Consider the following 20314-nt stretch of genomic DNA (forward strand, 5'->3'; position numbering starts at 1 on the left):
AACTTAATTTCATGTAATCCTTCTTTCACCACAAAACAGGCGTCCTAAGTCGAGACCAAGCTGAACGAGATATGTTTTATATCATAAATATTTGTGGATTTTTTTTTAATTTAGAAGTTGTCAACAAATCAAAAGAAAAAAACGAGTCTAGGAGACAGAGATAAACTGAACTTCCTGGTCTGTAAAGTGTACACAAAACTGCCATGAACCTGCAGTCTTTCTAGTGGCCAGCACGGAGTTCTCATGTGAAGTATAACCTTACTTAACACTTTGATACTTCTTATTTTAATGCTGGCAGCTCAGAGCTCACACATACAGTTCTCTAATTAATCTCTGATTTAAATAATTAGATGTATTTATTAATATGTTAGTAATGAAATTACTTGTTAATTATAAGTAATTATTAGCTATTGGATAGTTTAACAGTGGTTACGTTTATAAAGATGATGCTCTGCAGTAATCAGATCATCATCTGACGTGGCCAGGGGGGGCTTTCTTACTTTAAATTCACACTTGAACTAAATGTTGGTATTGGCACCCAACAATTGTATCACCACTAGCCTGAAACAGAACAAAATGACTGTCAATCCTATCTGTTCATTTCATTAATGGGGCAAAAAGCAGAAAGCCTACAAAATACAAAACCAATTCTGAAAATGTCTGGACGCTGCATAAAATGTAAAAAGAGAATGCAATGATTTGGAAATCTCATAAACCCATATTTTACTCATAACTGAAGATGAAAAACAAAAAATATTTAACATTTTAGGAAAAATATCTGCTTATTTTCAATTTCAAATGGCCTGTATTTATATAGCGCTTTTACTAGTCCCTAAGGACCCCAAAGCGCTTAGACAGACAGAAACACATCTAAAAAGAAGTTGGCACATGGCTGTGTTTACCTCTGTGTAACAGTTTTTCTTTTAACACCAGTCTGTAAATGTCTTGAATTTGTAAAGACCAGCTGATGGACTCATGGGAAAGGAATGATGTCCCATTCTTGTCTGATAGAGGATGCTCAACAGTCCTGCATTTTCTTTGCAATATTTTTTGTTTCATGATGTTTTGTGATGGTGAAAGGTTTGGACTGCAGTCGGGTCAGCTCAGCACCCAGACTCTTCTACTGTGAATCCATGTAAACTGCAGTATGTGGTTTAGCATTGTCTTGCTGAAATATGCAGGCCTTATCTGAAAATACACTGTCTGGATGGCAGCATATATGTTGTTGTACATCTTATCTTTTCCTGATATGCAGTGTTAATGCAACCCCATAACATTAGAGATTCAAACTGGGAATTGAGCACTGGTAACGGATAAGTCAGATGGACCCTCTCCTTTTTAGTCCAGTGGACGCAGCATCCATGTTTTCCAAAAAGAATTTTAAATTTCACTTTGTTCTGTTGCAGTTTTTTCACTCAATTTTAAAAAGGCCTTGGCCCAGAGAAGACAGCAACCTTCCTGAATCATATTCACATACAGTATAGCTTCTTCTTTGCATGACCATGTTTGTGGAAGGCACGTTGAACTGTGATCACTGACGACGACTTCTAGAAGTCTTCCTAAGCCCATGCAGTGATCACAGGCTTTCACTATTGACTTTTGGCTTTGTCCACACTCATAGAGATTTCTCCAGATCTTTTGGTGATATTCTAGACTGTACATGACAAAATATTCAGAGTCTTTGCAATTTTACAATGAGGAACATTTTCAAATTGTTCCACAATTTGTAGACAGTTTTTTTTGATGGGTCAACTTGTGCCCGTCTTTGCTCATGCTCTTTTTTTTTATCCAGTCGTGTTACTGTCCTGTTGCCAGTTGAGTTTCAAAATCTTCTTGGAGCTTTTATTCTTTTTTTTTTAGCATCACTTACTTTTCCAGCCTGTAGCTGAACCTGCTCCAACTTTTTTGAGATGTCCTGCTGCCAGTGAATTCAAAATGAATTTTTTTTTTTTTTTTTTAAATGGTACGTTTTCTCATTGCATCCTGTGTTTATTTACATTCAACACAGGTTCTAAATATCTCAGATCATTTCAAGACTAAGGATTCACTTAAGGGTAACTGCTTAAGTCCTCTTAATGTCTTCTAACTTAAATCTTCAAGCCATTACAAACTAAATGCGACATAAAACTCATCCCACTCAGTATAAAATACATAAAAGCAGACTCACAAACATCACATTAGACACTGCACAGAAATCCTCGAGTGACCCTAAGCTTGACCCTAAGTGGACTCATTTATGACCCTGTGATATTTTATACAGCAATACTTTTTAAATGACTTATTTGAGTATAATATGTTGTTTATACTGTTTAATCATCTATGACAGATAATCTGCTCTGATATCGTTCATCTGAAATTCTTATTAAAAAAAACAGGCTAGCCATTTTCATCATCACTTTTGACATTGAAAATCTGGTTCAAGATTTCTGCTATTCTATTGGTCTGTTAGCAGTGGTTGCCTAGCCTGTAATTCTCCCACGTTGATCCAACATTATGGATGCATCCATCAGGTTTCTGTGACGTAAATCCAACAAACCCTGAAAAAAAAAAAAACTGCACGAGGACAGAGCCAAAAGAGTAGCCTCAGGGTAACATGCGTAGGGTAAGGGTGGGGGAGTCCCAGCAGCAGTTATATGTGCAGCAACAGCACTTACATAGCAACAACCTCTTTACATGATAATAGCGACTGTCATCACGTTGTGACTCTGCATTACTGACTGCTTCTTCAGGGAAGCCTGGCAACTGAAGGAGGGACAGCACTTACGCACACAAGCATACCTACACACCGGCTCCTCTGCAAGGCCTCGTGATTGTTACAAGAGCGGCCTAGAAAGGATGATGTCAGGGTCTGCTCATTTAACTGAAACTAGGAGATCACAGGTTTCTATTTCGGGCTGAAAATAATTTAATCTGAGCAGTTTATTAATAACAAAAAGAGTGCAGTTAAAATATGAACAACTACACAAAGAAGCAAATCAATGCAAATCAATTTAAATGTGTGTCTCACCTTAGAATTGAGGTCTCTGTGATAAATGTTTTTGTAATGCAGGTAGATCATTCCTCTGCTTATATCACAGGCCAAGTCCACCTTCTCTCTCCAGCACAAGGGAACGTCTTTCCTGGCCAGAAGCTCTTCCAGACAGCCACCGTTTACATACTGAAACATCCAGGAAATACATGAAGACTTATTTTTTTACAAACTTTTCTATTAAAAGGTTTTTCTTGTAACAAGAAACTGTCTTCAAATAATAAAATCATTTTCACATTACTGTAAAATAAATTAGACAAATTAGTTTATTCCAATCTAAAAGGAAACTTTTCTTGTTATAAGAAAACACCTTTTTAATTGACTTTTTTCAATTTGATCTTTTTTATTTTAATAAAAATTAAAATAATAATTTTAAGTTTGTTTTAGGGAGTTATTAAGTTGTAAAAAAAAATGTGGACATGCTAAAAACTTGTTAAAATGTTTAGATTGATGGCAGAAATAAAGTTTGGTACAAAAATTAGCTGGTCCTTATAAATTTATATGAATGTAATTAAATATAAAATTAAATGAGTATAACATTATTAACTATATTAAGAGCTAAAATTATATTTATTTACGGCATGGCCGCTTCAAGGTGTTGTTGTTGTTGTTCAGTTATCCTCAAAGACGCGAACACTTAAGCCACTACTTTTATTTTGTAAGCTAAATTAGTTTTAAGCCTATTTTTGTTGTTTGCTAGTCAAAATTTACATCACCTTTAATATCACAGGGAACTGAAGATGAATTTGCTAACTAAGCTAGCTAGCAAGTGATAGTTTTACAGCCCTTACCAAATACCAAAAAATCCAATTATTTAAATATTATATATATTATATATTATTTAAAAAATAAAAAAGATGGAAAAGGTCCAAACTCTGTGGCTACAGGGGCTAGGTCCAACTTTTCTAAACAGTCAAGACTTAAAAACATGCTATCATACATTGTTGCCCACATAGATACTGGGCAACAATGTATCTATCTTCAAGCATTTTAAATAACTGTTAGTATACTGTGGCAGTACATTTATGGCTTTTGTTGCTTTTCACCACCCTGTTATCTGTGTAGAACAATAAAATGTAGTAAAAAAAAATCCCCTAAAAATAAATGGGTATTCATTATAAAATGAAAAGATTTTTTTAATCAATAAAATGTTCTTGTTGAAACAAGAAACTAAGGAGATGTAACATGTTAGAGTGATAGCAGCAAACCCAGTTTGGTTACCCGGTGCCTGAATAAACTCAACATTTCATTATCACTCTCAGTTCATATCAGTGTTATTTGTTGTGTTAACAGAGCCAGCCTGCAGGTATACACCTTAACAATGACTCACAATAGGTGAAAAAAAGAGTGGAACTCACCTCTAAGATTGGATAGAGTTTGTCTTCTTTCACACAGATTCCCAAATACCTGGAATAAGCAGAGCTGTGTTAATCAATTGTTTGTCTTGTTATTGAAATAAAGTGTAAAATTAAGTCATTTATGGAAATGCCACTCAAACCAGAGGGAACAATGTCTACATTACAAGAAGATTTTTGGTGGTAAATTGTTGCAATCTTGTCTGTAGCCAATACTGTTAACAAATTCGATGAAAACACAAAAAAACATGGTATCAATAGGAAAATAAAGAATGCCATATTCTTTCCTTTATGGATTTGATAGTGTATATAGTAAAGTAGAGTAGATAATCTCATTTGCAACAATGCTGAAACCAACAGTGCCATGTTCACACAACTTCAAACAGCAGAGCTACAGACAGACAGGCATACAGCCTCTCCCCTTGTCAGTAGCAAGCACATGTTGTTTACAACAGTGTACACTTTAATTAATTTCACAAGGTCAGTAAAGCTCCTGTATCAACAACATTGTATTAAATAGTATTAAATAGTCATAAATGTTAATCTGAAGGCACAAATGTTAACTGTTTAACTATGAGCCATTACACCATGTAAGGAGTCTATTAACGTACCAGCTATGGCTAATAATAAAATTATAACATTAGGAAGAACTAGGCAGCTTGTACATGATCAGTCCTGCCCATCTGTAAAGTGACCTTAAATGAACTTAACTGAACTTACATAATAAATTCAGGAACAATTAAAATAAAGCCCTGTTTATTAATTGATTCACACAAACAGCCGACGTCTTTGACAACTCCAAGAAATATCACTCGTATATCTTTTTGACTTTAGCTTACGCAGATCGGTGCGTGCCAGGTACTGCTTTCATCACAGCTGGCTGTACGATAATGAGCTACTCTTTGATAACCTTACCACTTTGACCTTGCTAAATGGCTAAAGTGCGATTGCTTAGGTAAACATTACGTCTGCCTGGCTTTGCACCTTATGTCACTGCTCCAGATAAAAGCACCAGGATCTCATTTACATACATAAGGCTACACGCCATGCTACCAAACTACCAACTTCCAAGTGAAGTAGTTTATATTCAGAAACAAAGCTAGTTAAATGACTGCAAGTGATTTTTCTCTCTTCCTCTTGTTAGTTCAGATCACATATACCAATTATATTTAGTTCTGCTACTATGCTCACAGTGCCTGCTCTGTGTATCTTAAGCAGAAAAACATTCAACTGCCATGCACCCACAAGCAGACTTCTTCTCAAACTTTGCCAGCTAGAATTGCCTGGTTGTTTTTGGCCACTCAGAAATAAAATCACTGTTAAAGCTGTGAACACATCCAGGACATCTTTCAGCTCATCTGATGTACAACTGCTAACTTGGCAATCTGCAGCCAAAGAGAGCCCATCAAACCTACCTCACTTTTGCAAAATGGATACTCGTGTTTGTTTGTTTTGAAATCCCAAGGGGGTTTCCACAAAAAAGCATTACATTAATACTGAACTGGTACCATATGAAGGTTATTATATAACAGTGATGAGTGGGTGGGCATTTTGACAAATGTTCCTGATGAGAAAACAGATATTTGGATGTTGTGCATATATGGATGCCTTTGTTTATTGTACACGATGCCCTGGAGTCCATTTTTTCAGTAATTGTCAACAAAATTACCATAACACTGTGAACCCTTTAAAAACTGTTTAGTACTACTAAATATAATATGTGTTAAGGTATTGCCATTACACTGTTTAATAAGTACAACTGCCAACAATCCTGCTACCCAATTTACAGACTGTGAAGCTGTGATGGAGAAAAGAGTGATGAGTGGGAGGGTGTAGAGCCTGGTGAGACAGAGAGGAGAGATTGCATGTGTTGGGAGGGAAATCCTCAAGCGTTTTCTTTGCTTTTAGCAGAGCAGAGCCTACTAGATAAACCACAACAGGAGTACAGCATGCAGGTGATACGGGGGGGCTGTTACCTGACAATGTTGGGGTGGGAGAGCTTCTGCAGCAGGCTGATCTCTCGTACAATGCTGTCTTGGTCCACATCGTTTTTGTAGATCTTCACTACCATCACTTTTCGATTGGTCCTGTGCATCACCTAAAGGATAGTGTTGGTGGCCGTTAGCAGGAGTGGAAGAAGTGGTGGTTATAGATGCTGAGGCCAGAAGTGATACAGTGGGGATAGTGTGACAGCCGCTGTCCCTGCATAACTTATCCACAGCTGCCAACATGTCCACATCAGCACAAAGGATAATACATAAAACCAAACACATCAGTAGATAATGACAGTAGCACAACTAAATCAAAGTGAGTAAACTAAGTACTCCCAGCAGCTGAAAAGAATCAAGCAAATATGGCAGTGCAAAAACTGCAGTTCCTCTAACGGCCACTTGAGGGTGGCTCCAAAAGAGAGTTAATCCCCATAGACTCTCATGTTAAAATACCCAGTTTTCTAATATTAAAACACTTGCTCACTGTTTGGTACAAAAAAAGGCATCTATGGATAGTTTACCACTTTATAACTACTGTACTGTGACAGTACTTATTGTTATTTATTTATTTATTTATTATTTTTTATATTAGCAAAGCTTACGCATGTTTTATACTTTCCCTTTTTTTCTAAGAGGTAATAGTCTTATTCCATCATTGGCAACTGGAACAAAAGTCCAAAATCAGAGAGCACTCTTTCTGGGCAAAGTGCTGACTTTGACTCACTCACCCATCCCATGGCCTCTTTCTAACTCATTTCATCAGGGACAAAGTCTAAATGGTTTTTTTTTTTAAATTGCTCTTCCAATAGCTCTGTTCCAGCAGAAGAATTATGTAAGGTGTCAGCTGGGGTTGAGTACTGAAAACCGAAGGTCCCCAAAGCTGGTGGGCCAATTACAGAATGGCAAGAATGTCCCAATTAGTGGCTTGGACAAAGCAGGCTCTGATGGCATTCGCAAGCTGACAAGGCAAAACAGAAAGGGTGGAGGGGGCAGAACAAATACCTTATAGACTTTGGAGAAGAAGCCACTCCCGATGAGCTCAGCGCTGAAATTTTCCCAGAATTCCAGTTTACGGACAGCCGTGCGAAGCTTCTGCCATCGCTCCACATGGTAGTATTTGTCTGAAGACTCACCGTAAAGGGTGGGACTGGTGGGCTCTGATGACACGTCCACATCACACATCGTGGAGATGTCCGCTGGGAAAACAGAGACTGAAAGGTTAGGGTCAGCCCTCTACAAGATAATGTTTTTTGTCCTAGGATTAGTTATTATAGTTATTAGTTCATTTTCACAACAAACAGGTAGAGAAAAGAATCACTTTGTGCCTCTGCAATGTTAAATAAAAAACTCTGGGAATGTAGACAGTTTTGCTAAATGTATTTTTGGAATTAAGCTCATCACCAATGAGACTTAGACTTGAAAGGATCAACCAGCTAACACTGCTTCTTTCCATCTAGTGTCTTTCTAGGTGACGTTAGGGCAAGTCAAGGCAGGCTTGTACAAAACCTCCACCATCTTCGACTGCATGTTGAAATTACCTTTAGGGCACAAAATCTTAGAAAGCCGCTCCACTGAGTTGGTGGAGGGCTGATGTTGCTATGTTGCTCTCCAAAGCTGCAGAGCAGGGACTAAACCTCCCAGCTGTAGACCATGAAGGCGGAGCTGGAGTTCATCCTCAGGATGACAAACTCACTAAAGAGGCAGCTGATTATGGCACCGTTATTCACTTGTTGCAAAGCACATATAAATGCCATTCACATGCTCACAACATGCACTTAAACCATCTGTGATAATTATGTTTACACTGGGATAAACATATTCCAACTCTGTTTCAGTTTAAGCGTTATTTTCAATAAACAACATGCTCATAAAATGTTTTGTCTCACTCCCATTTCTTCTTCTTGCATGTTGAAGCTCTACTTGGAACCTTGTTAAGATCCAACCATGCAAAATATGATTTTTTTTTACCATTTTTCAAGTGCTCTTAAACTTTTGATCAGGACTGTATATTAGAGTGCATATGTATTGCTCACTGCTGCTGAACTGAACACACCAACCAAAAGGGCAATTTATGCATTTAACAGCATGAAAGCAACTACAGATCAAAGAGACGCTCACAAAAGGTCTAATTTCACACTTACACTAGGCTGCACAGATGAGGGAAAACGCTTCCACTTAACAGGCTGCAGCAAAGGTGATAAAAAAAAGAGTTTTAAAATGCTTAAAATGAGTGCAGGGCTGCTTGCTGAACATAGAATCTTTCCAAAAATTGTTTAGTAACAATTTCTATCTACAACACAACACAGTCAAGAGTCAATCTGGACTGTCAATGAATTACCAATAAATAAGACTGTTATATATGTCCTGCATCTTGAGCTAAGACAGTAACGAGAACTTCAAGTCCGGTTTTCAGACGTGGACACAGACAAGGAGATTTCTGTTCAACCGTCTTGAAAGTCTGTTTTAAGTGAGTTGGAAGAGCGTGTTTATCGTTGGTGCATTGTAGTATAGTGTTGCCGTGACCAAGTCCACAAACAGGCTGGCAGGCAGCAGACGTCCACACAGGCCCTTACACCATATGATGATGAAGTGATCAGTGTCTTAGAGTTTGCATTCGTGTTCAACTGTGAACTCAGGGCAAGTCAACAAAAAAGCCACACACGTACACATACACACATACACACACACACACAGCATACTACTAACTGTATACTGTGCAAAGTTTCATCATCTATTATTTCTAGCTATCCACCCCAACATAGCGGGGGCTATGAATCAGCCCTGAGGTTGTTTACTAGAAACTCCCCATTTACTGTCTAAGGCTCCAGAGAAGTTATTAAGACGCAAACTATGCATTGTGTGTTTTGTTGTTTTGTGGGATTTCTGAGTCGACCCACACCCTTTGACCTCCATTCCCCAACCCCCAGCCCAAGTTTCATATTGAAAATCAGCACATGGGACTATTGAAAGTTTGTCCTGTGCTCTATCCCTGACTATCTTCCCGGTCATTAACTTGAAGACCTTTTTGTTTAGACGCGCGCATCACTGTTTTTTACTGTTTTACCTTTCTGTTCACTTACTGAAAGGTGTGCCCCAGGGCAGCTGTGGCAACAATGTAGCTTGCCATCACCAGTGTGTGAATGTGTGTGTGAATGGGTGAATGACTGAATGTAGTGTAAAGCGCTTTGGGGTCCTTAGGGACTAAGTAAAGCGCTATACAAATGCAGGCCATTTACCATTTACTGTGGGCTAACTAAACCACCATCAACATCATTCTCATAAAACTGTAGTTAACGTAATGATTGTAGACCTATGTAAAAAGATATCCAGTCATGTCAACTTTCTGACTTTACAGTTCTTTCTTTGCGACCCTATGAGGTCTAATTCATCATAGGTGCTAACCCTGACCCTACACTAGGCTTACCATGGCATAAACTTAGGCCTGGTGAGCCACCAGCCATAGTGCCAAAACTATTAAGCATGGTTTCCTTATTCTCTTCATTCTGTTCTTGAAAATATTGGTTGTAACTCTGTGAAGGAACAGAGAGCAATCTTCACAGTGGGAACGTTATCCTACCCATCTGCACTCCAAAGTGGGTAGTCCTGACCCAATTCCAGGCACACAGGGCTGGCGTGACAGCAGTGAAGGTCAGTTTGTTTTTCCCCCAACAACAATCTCAGTTGCCTTTACAATGACGCTGGTGGAAAGCGCACGCTGACACGCTAAAACAATTGGCAGGGTTTTGTAAATAAAGTCGGGGAATCAACCCCAGCTATTCACGCTGCTTTTGTTCATTCAGCTTCAGACTAAACAATCACTGCACTTTCAGCTCTGGCACTGTCAGAGAGAAATGCTTACAGTGCAGCCCCATCATCTAACTGTCAATCTCTCCGCATCTCTTTTCTCCCGCCTCCATCCATCATCTCTCTTCCTTATTCATCTTGACTGGTCGGTTCCCAAATTTGTCAGATGAAGGACGTCGTGCTCTCGAACCTGTCAGCAAGCTTTTAGACTCCATTGTTATCACATTATGATGAAGTGTAACTAAATAAGATGAAATTATTTCTGGCACTGTTGGGGGAAACTGACAAATTTTACTGAATAACATTAGCGAGAACTTCATGTTTCTTTGATCCACTGTCTGTCTCCATCTATCTGAGCCTAAACTTTTAACTGGTCTTTTAACAGATTCATCAAAATGAATCTGATAAGAAAATATAACTATAAAAGCTGCTGGAGTAATTCCCTGAATAAAAGGGACTGTGTGAAAAATTTAAAAAATTGAACAGAAGACCACTTTTGCGCTGTTCCACATTCAGTGGGAGCCACTTTCATTAATTTAGTGGAAGTGTTGTCATGTGCGCTCTGGTAACAGCACACTCAGTGAAGCAACATGGCTACTTTTACAACTGAAGGTAAACACATTGCATGATTTATGTATCAGTTTCAGATTCTTGTGCGTTTCCACATTCTGTTTCTGTCTGCTTTTCTCTCCCTCCCTTTCATTTTCCTCTCCACTGTCTCCAAAGTCATCGCATTTCAGGAAAAGGTGGACATTCCAAGTGTTGCATCATAAGCTGGTTCTGAACATTTTTAAGCCTTCACTTTAGGTTTACCACTTGTCATGATCTTCTACCAGCCACAACATCCACAGTTAGATGGCAGAATAAGAATGTGCTTCCATACTGCATATTAACTCTTCAACACTACTATAAAGATTGAAACAGTCTTTCATCAAGCAAAGAATAATTTGGCTGCTCTGGTTACTCCAAATGATCCATGACAGGTTTAAGAGCGCAAGCTATGTGTTTTTCTGTTTTTCCCCACACATGAGACAAGAAGGTTAGGCAAACAAAATGCCGGAATATGTTGTTATCACAACCCGCTGTGAGTTAGACCTGTCTTACCATACACCCCCTCAACAGGAATAGTCATGCTGGCCATGACCACAATGACGTCCTTCCAGCTGATAAGGAATGCCGTTCAAGAAAGTTGCACAATAAATACCACTTCGCACCAGGGCAACATTTTTCTCCAGTGCTCTGCCTCTCAACATGAGGATTCTCACAGAAGAATGTCAAAAGCTTCACACTAGGAAAAGTGCGAATGCAGGAATTTCACGTCATTAGGTGACATCAGTGCAGTGTCTCCCTAGATTACCACTTGAAGCCAATTTAATAAGAATCACACAAGGGTCTTGGCTGCTTTCTGCTCTTCATTAAACCAAACACCCGGTAATGAGCTTGATGACACATTAACTTCCCAAAAGACAAGACTGACATGTGTAGTCAGAAGCACAACACAACGATGTGAGCATGTATCCCTACAGTTATTTACGCACTTTCAAATCGAAGAAATTGAATCTGATAGCAGATGAGGTTCCACTGACCCTCTTTAGAAGGGTTATTTCAACCTCTGATCTCAGGTCTGGTGATCTCCTTTCAATTGAAGTGTATCCTGTGATGAAAATATATAAAAAGCTTTATGTGACCTTCAGATAAAAGCTTGTGGATATCTGATTCTAGCAAGGGATGTAACCCTTTGAGAACCAATTCATCATCAGAGAATCATCAGCTTTGAAGAAAAGCAGAACTTTTTCTGGAAAGAATGTAAATAGTTTTTATTGTGTGTCAATTAGAACGATTATTTCTTTGTCCAATGATTTTTGAAATCATACAAAAATATACAAAAATAAAAGTTCCTAACCCTATGCTACAAGACTGCAATTGATTTTTCAAAATTTACAAATCGTTACAGTCACCACTGAGGTTGATTAAAAAGATCTCCCTAAAATCTGAAATGAATAATTCTGCTCTAGCCACCATCATTTGCTGAAGATTTCCAAAGACTGCCAATTTGTCCATGACTGGATACCACATCAGCCTCATGGACTTGGGAGATTATAATCGAAGACCCTGCTATAAATGCTATATGATGTTGATGATGACGATGCGAGGAAATGAGCTGAGGATGTTTCAATAATTCCTTATTAATTTCCTTATTAATTTGCTAACATACTTAGGTATGTTAGCAAATTAATAAGGAAGAGCCCAACCAGACAAAATGATGGGTTATGGAACAACCTAGCAAAAATCCCACATGTGAATCACTCTGAAATGCTACATGAGCAATACATACAAGAAACTCAGAAACATTGTGGAACTGAAGAAATTATGCATGGAGGAGCTGTCAACAATGTAAGCAAGCTGACAGTTATGCAAAGTGCAATATAAGAGGTCATTTCTGCAGAAAGAGACTAGGTTAGCTTTATTTTGCCACAGGCAAATGTACATCTGGTTATATATTTCTGTTCATTTACAAATTCAAAATTTTTCTAAATACCTCCACAATTCCATCCATGGGAGTTATTTTCACGACTGTACTGTTCTGCTACATTAGACTACGTAACAGATAGTGAAAAAGTACAAACTGACAGAATCACTAGAAATATAAGTAACATTTGATCTTTTAAAGTATTAGCCAATTATCCTCTAATGCATATCTGTTATGTAATAGAAAACCTACAGCTGGGAAAATCAATTGAACATTCAGTGAGTGGTGAGTATTTTAATTAGGATAGACCTGCTCTGACAGACACACACGGTGCAGAAGGCTTTGCTACACGAATGACCTTATTGGTTTTCTCCGTTTTCACACAAAAGCTGAATCTAATGCTAAGCTGGCAAAATCCTGTAGAAAAAAAAGATCTTTCAAATACAAAGATTCAGCTTTGGACTGCACTAAAATCACAGAAAGAGGAGTGAGTTCACTGAAGAAATTTCAACTCTGTTTATTACTGAGAAAAGGGTGAAAATCTCTGTGGTTTTATCAAAAATCATCACACTTCCCTAGGAAAAAAAAACCCCCAGTCTGCCAGTTCTGTGAAGAATTGATATTGTAGCCAGGATATGAGTGGATAACATGATCCTCAGAGCCACACTGACTTCAGGCATAAAGCATGGAGATGATGTGGGTAACTGCACCGCAGCAGAGTGTTAATCTGCACGTAACAGCCCTCTAGTCATGACATTTTTGGCGGCAGCCTGGTGCATTAAAGCTGAGCACTTCAACTAGCCCGAGCCAAGCCACAGTAGCTGTTAATTGCTTCATGGATTTTCCAAAGCGAGGTGACGTTTGTCTTGGAGCCACAGGAGCCTCAGAGCTCTGCCTTCATCTGCAAGTTTGCAAAACCAGAGATGGCAGGTCAGAGGATCACTGATGCATCAGACGTGCTGATATCAGATCAATAAGGGAGGCCCAGAGCAAGACTATGCATAGCTGTGGCACCCCATTGTCGTCAACCACACTTGGTGGTTGACAAACAGATCTACATTATTAACAAACAAGATGTGTATAGTTCCAGTCATGGACAAATTGGCAGTCTTTGGAAATCACAAAGTAGTGACGCAGCATTACCATTAATACTGCAAGACAGAAAGCCCACCATAGAACCAAGTCCACCAGAGCTTATCTTTATATTTTTACATGCTGCACTGCCATTTTTTGGAGCATTTCAAGTTGCTATACATCAATACAACCGTTACATCCCAAATTTCAATAATATGTATGCATATTACATATTATTGAAATATGTAAATATGTACCCTCACCTATGGCCACGAGCTGTGGGTAGTGACCGAAAGAACAAGATCGCGGATACAAGCGGCAGAAATGAGCTTCCTCCGAAGGGTGGCTGGCCTCTCCCTTAGAGATAGGGTGAGAAGTTCGGCCATCCGGGAGGGGCTCAGAGTAGAGCCGCTGCTCCTCCACATCGAAAGGAGCCAGTTGAGGTGGTTCGGGCATCTGACAAGGATGCCTCCTGGGTGAGGTGTTCCGGGCATGTCCCACCGGGAGGAGGCCCCGGGGCTGACCCAGGACACGCTGGAGAGATTATATCGCTCGGCTGGCCTGGGAACGCCTTGGTGTTCCCCCGGATAAGCTGGAGGAGGTGGCTGGGGAGAGGGAGGTCTGGGCTTCTCTGCTTAGGCTGCTGCCCCCGCGACCCGGCCTTGGATAAAGCGGATGAAGATGGATGGATGGATGGATGTATGCATTAAGTCCATACTAACTACATAAATTGTAAAAATGTGCAATAAACTACAAAAAAATTGAAAATTGTTTGTGTTTTACACATTTTTTTAGTTACAGAAACTTCAGAGGTCTATCCCTCAAAACTGTAAATGCAAAAAAGTTGCACAAATGTTTCCCACAAAAAATGACATCACTTTCGTTTTTTGCAAGTCATGTGATACACATGTGATAGTTCGCGCTGATGTTTATTCCAACGTAGAAAGTGGTATGAACAGCTGATCAGATTGGCAAAGCGCGTTTCTGGAAACAATGTTTTTGCTGTTGCCAACTACAAAAATGCTTTCTTTTTTTTTTGCAAAGCCATTAGTTGAAGGAAACTGTGACCTGGGACAAGTTGAATGTGTTCGCCGTCCATGGATGGAGGCCGGGAGGAGGAGCTGGCTGTCAGGTCGGGCTGGTGGGCTGCTCTTCCTGCCAGGGGGATCAGGGCGGTCTGCTTGTCTCCACCTTAAAGTGAAGGGGACTATCTCCTGGGTTCTGGGGGCTGATTGCCCCTCTGGGGGTGTTGGTGCCTGGACCTGGGAGTACACAGTGTGTATAGGGGAATGTAAATGTGTGTACGCCTTCCAATTCTGCACTGTCGCTGCTGCTGCTGCTGCTGCTGCATAACCCCTCCCCCAAAGCTCTCCTCTGCTCTTCTCTGAGTGGGTGCCGTGACTGTCCCTGCAGTGGTCATCATGCTCTGGGGGGGCCTCTGGATGTCTGGGGCCCAGGTCTCATCCATGCCGGCTTTAGGTGCTGACTGGAGAGGCTATGGCTCCTCACACCCACTATTAGCACTCAAACACACAGGTGTACAAACAGGTATGCACAGACACACAGTATCTTGGGCTGCTACTGCCTCTAAAAATATCACGTATTATTAATACTGTGTGCTGTTCACTAACATTGTCACTGTTATTTTTGCATATGTTGGTTGTTGCTGTGGTTTCTCTGCCGTTTTCTTTTTTTTTCTCTAACCAGGTGTTGAAGCAGTTTCCCTGTGTCTTTTTCTCTCTCTCTTTTGTTTTCTCTCTCCATCTCTTTTCTCCTTTATTGTTCTTTCCTTCTGTTAACTTTCTCCCAAACTTCACTTCCTTTGGGGGGGTTTTTCTCTTTTCTGTCCCCCACTCTTGTCCATTGTGGTTCTAATAACCCAACATAAAAAAATCCTAATAAAATTCTAATAGAATATGACTATCAAGTAGACAGCTATAGCGAATGCCATAATGCTCCACTCGTGAAAGCAAATCTGTTGGCCTTTTTTCGCTTTCAGACAACAATTCTGATTGCTACACTACTGGACAGGACAGGGAAAAAAAAAAACAACTCAATGGCAACGTATGCATAAATATATGAATGATTTTTTTTTTTGTAATGAGAAAATGAACTGGATATTCACTTCCAGAACTGCAGCACTTAACAAAAGTGGGCAACTTTGATACTTGTAGTCACATGTGAACAATTTCTCTATGCATACAATAGTGCAACATGTGCAGGACGTGAGCAACACTGTTGTTCACTCAGCAGCTCTGGGTGTCATTAGCAACAACAATTTGTTTTGTTTTGGGGGGTTTTGTGCAAAGAACGCCCTGCAGTCCAAACTCTACATTATTAACACACAAGATGTGTATAGTTCAGCATCAAGCTCTCATATTTACACGTTTACAGAAAATATCTACACAAAACTCAACACTGTGAAACCTTTTTAACCAAGATGTACTAACAACTCATTCCTATCACTGAGTAAAAAAGTAGGCAACTGAACTTCCTCAGGGTTTTTCAAGACATTTTGCTTCACATCCAAGACGCTTCATTAGTTCTAGAACAACTGTTGGAGAGTCAAAGGTAATAAATCCCTAGTGAGGCTGTCCTAGGTGGTAGCCCTGAGGGTCACTAACCCACTAACGATCATGTGAATCATCACATGAGTCAACTTGTGAAAAAACATGTGGGTCATTCCTGTCACCGGGGCCGACAGGTGAAACCGCTGTGACACATTGCCCCAGCCCACCATCATGTGAGCTATTGAGAGCACCTTAGGCAAGGTGCGAGTGGGGGTTAAAGCACCTGGACTCCTGGGCTCCACTTTAAGTGGTGATTCACAGTGTATGCAGTTGACCTCCTTTACTCTTCCCTCAAAGAAGAGCATCCTTGAATGTGTGCACTTTCTCCTTTGAGTGCAGAGGTCCAAGTATTCCTCACTACACAACACTGCATAAACTTTTTAAGCTTGCATTGGGTGTTTTGTCTTTCATGTCTGATATTCTTTGCTGTGCATTAAGGTTTGGATAATTGCCTGTTTTATATGTGTGTAATCCTTTTCTTTCTTTCTTTAGAGGAAAAACGGGGTGATTAGGACCCTACACCCAAAGTTCTAGTGGGCAGTGGGAGTCAAACAGTAGATAATGATCTGTGTGTGTGAGTTTCTGATAAAATTCAGCATTGAGGTTTCCATCCTCCTCAATGTTTTATTAACAGCACAGGAATCGTAAACTATCTTCATTGGTATGTTCCCTGGTGAACTTGATGTTTCTATCCACTACGTTGATGTTTTCAATGGAGGCGTCATTTTCTTGGGTTTTGCTTTTGACCCAGGTGTTTCAAAAAAACAAACCTAAAGAAGCACAGTCACCTTCTTTTCAAGCTCTCAACACAGCAAGATTAAAGGAGGTTTTTCCTTTCCAATTCTTTTCCAGATCTTTCTTCACTGACCTCTCTGTCTGTGTTTACTGTGCTAAAGATCAAGTTACAGGCTTTTGTTTCTTCTTTACCTTGAATCTATTTCTGCTACACCACCCCACACTTTCGCAGCGTCTGGTTTTCTTTCTACTGGAACATCTGGAACATTAAGTGTCAAGTGTCAACAAAAAGAACAATCTCAAGTTTGTACTGTTTCAGTTTCCCAATGCTTCCGTTACAATATAATTAGGAGGATGGAAAGATTCTCAGATACAACAGAAAGTTGTAATGGTGGTAATTCTGTAATGTGCTCTGCCCTGCGGTATAGTTCTTAATACCATGGTGAAGTGGTAATGTGGTTGTGGCTGCAACCACATCCCCATGGAAGAAAATTCCATAGTTGCGCACATTTAAGAGTAATCTCTTGGTAATGACTACACAAAAATGATGAGATGGTAGAGGGGGAGGGGTCAGAAACAGACAAACAGTTATGTAGACAATTTGGTCTAGCCAGGCTAAAACATCGCTGGAGAACAAGATTCATTTTGTTGTGAGATTACAGAGTAAAACACTAAAGAGTATATATAAATGTTTAATTTAGTTCATTTGGCATGTCCGGTAGTATCTGTTGTTTTAGTAGCTGCATCAAAGACGAGCTAGCATACTCGGGTTTTGCCAACGAACACTGGCGATTGATTGCCAGTGGCAACAGCTGGCCAGCCAAGGCAATGTTTTGAAAATTTCATTTCCCCGTTGATGCATGAAATTATTATTACAAGATTCAAAATAAACTGAATCTGCCTTGCTGCGGTTTCATGTCACGCCTTGCAACACAGTTGTGCATAAGTGAAAGTACACAGGTTCATACTGAGAATTCTGTGCTACTTTGAAATTAATGTGTGTAGAACAGCGACACTGATCAGCACTGATCTCTGATTGCCTGACTGATTCTTTTCTTTTGTTTCTTTCCCTAAATCGAAGCATAATGTGATGGTGCATTTGCAGAGACACGCATTTACATCGTCTCCTAAACTTTTCTCCCCTCTTGGTATTTGCGTGTGTGAAAAGCTCTGCTGTGTACAGGAATGGCAGGTGAAGCTCACAGTGGAGACAAGAGAGATATTTCACACAGTGCTTAGACACAGCATGGATTTTGATTTATTGAGCTAAAAGAGAAGGATATATTTTATATTAATATAACATTTAATTTAAGACATGGTAACATGTAGCAACCAAACTCCCAATTAAGCAATGGTAAACTAATTAACTGAAAAGCAAATAAAATAAACACTTAAAATGGCATTTGTTTAAAACCACCTCAAGCTGTTGCACTGTCATAGCGCAACAGCTGTGATCTATGGTTACAATCACAGTTGATTGTAACCATAGATGCACTGAGCCCTTTCACTAGTACATGTGACCCAAACACCTTATGGTCGCCATGCAGACAGTGGTGTAAAAGGATTGCATGTGTCTATGCACATGGTCTATAAAACGTCAATTAATGTTCATTGATCAACCAAAATTCTTGGGTTTTTCCAAATGCAATCAGGCCATCTGGGAGTCTTACCATATTAGCGAGTGTCTCTCTTTCTCTCTGTGGTTATGCATGGCATGCAAACAAACAGTGAAGATTCTATTCCACAACCAAGTGACACTCAACCGCTTATGGAAACACTGGGCAGAGAGATGCCTCACTCTATATTTTCTTCTGAAAAAGAAAAATGCCATTTGAGAACAAGAAACCACTTGTACAAGATGGCTGAGTGGGCTGAAAACAGCGCTGGAGGTCATACAAAATGTGGAAACAGCACAATGTATCTCTGTCCCTTCTACTGCCTCCCACCATCGCTGCAGCAACACTGAACTCATCCAGTGTTTGAGCCAAACATCAATGTCTGTCAAGTTCAGGCTATATAGGAAAAAAGTGCATGTCCAACCCAAGCAACCAAAGAAGACGAGTTGTCTGACTGGATAAAGTGTGGCAATCACTTTGTAAATTATGGTGCATCAGTGTCCAGAAAAAAGAAGATACAGAAGAATGTTTTAATCCAAAGGATTATTAGGTCGCTGGCCGATGAGCCAGGTCTCCTATCCATCAGATCTGCTCTTTGCCCATGATGTTTCAAAATGCAAAGATGGCTACAGTAAAAATGCTCACCTTCAAGCTTCACAACGTGACTTTGCATTAAACGTTATACAAGAGAGACAAGGGGATAAACAAACTTGCTGCCTAACTCCATACTCAGTAAGCAGCTTTTTGGCTAAGGCATAAAAACTACTTGATATTGTCTGATGCATCAAAACTAGTTAGTTGGTATAAGTAAAAAATGATGGTTTGGGTTTAAAAAGACCCTTTTGCAATGTTAGCACATTACAAAACTGCTGATGTTACTTTTTGTGATATTTTACACCACAGAGAGGAGATACAAGGAAAACAACATGAGATTTTAGAGATGACATTCTCAGCATTTACCACCTGCAAGGTGAGCACTTAGGCTACGTCCACACTAGCCCGGATAGATTTGAAAACGGCGTTTTCATCTGAAAACGCTCCGCGTCCACACTAGCGTTTTCACAGAGGTGTGCGTCCACATTGAAACAACCAAAAACGCTTACGTTCCAGTCCTGCGCATGCGCAAAAGCGAGTGAGAATTAAAGAATTTGAAGAAAAGCTATCTGGAGGATGTACAAACTGATATTAATCTTTTTTAGGGCTATCAAAATTGAGAGCAATCAAAACAACTGCTGTATAATGCACTCCACTATCTTTGTTTAATTGGTCACATGACTGCATCACATGACTAAAATGCGTCATTGTTTTAGAAAGTCTGCGTTTTTGAGTGTCCACACTGCTACAGGGCAGCTCCGTTTTGAAATGTATGCATTGTCGAGAGCGTTTTCAAAACGCTGCGTTTTTCCTTGAGGAAAACGCCATCTCAGTGTGGACGGAAGGCCGAAACGGAGAGAAAACGATGCATTTTCAAACGAAAACGCATTAGTGTGGACGTAGCCTTAGTTTAGTCGAGATGCACTCATTACTGTTGGTGATCAGTATGATTTTATAAAAAAATAAAACAAAACACATGTGGATATCATAGAATTCTCTCCACCACAGCAAGTCTGCTTATAAAGAAATCCTTGCCTCAGTGATAGATTGAGGCAAACACCACTGATTACTTAAGAA

At 39.7% G+C, this 20314-nt stretch overlaps 1 protein-coding gene across 3 annotated transcripts in view; it reads right to left on the reverse strand.

Annotated features, from left to right (window-relative positions):
* The window catches only part of zgc:162952 (PKc_LIMK_like_unk domain-containing protein), a 36330-nt gene that overhangs the window by 4589 nt on the left and 11427 nt on the right, over positions 1-20314 (reverse strand). For all 3 annotated transcript variants that reach the window (XM_039620619.1, XM_039620620.1, XM_031734925.2), the window contains 4 exons: positions 7377-7570; positions 6360-6481; positions 4387-4435; positions 3008-3157 (listed from right to left, as the gene is read on the reverse strand). In XM_039620619.1, the coding sequence (XP_039476553.1) occupies positions 3008-3157; positions 4387-4435; positions 6360-6481; positions 7377-7570 (515 nt within the window). The remainder of the gene's footprint in view (positions 1-3007; positions 3158-4386; positions 4436-6359; positions 6482-7376; positions 7571-20314) is intronic.

This window comes from Oreochromis aureus, linkage group 12 (assembly GCF_013358895.1).
Source record: "Oreochromis aureus strain Israel breed Guangdong linkage group 12, ZZ_aureus, whole genome shotgun sequence".
Taxonomy (NCBI): Eukaryota; Metazoa; Chordata; class Actinopteri; order Cichliformes; family Cichlidae; genus Oreochromis; species Oreochromis aureus.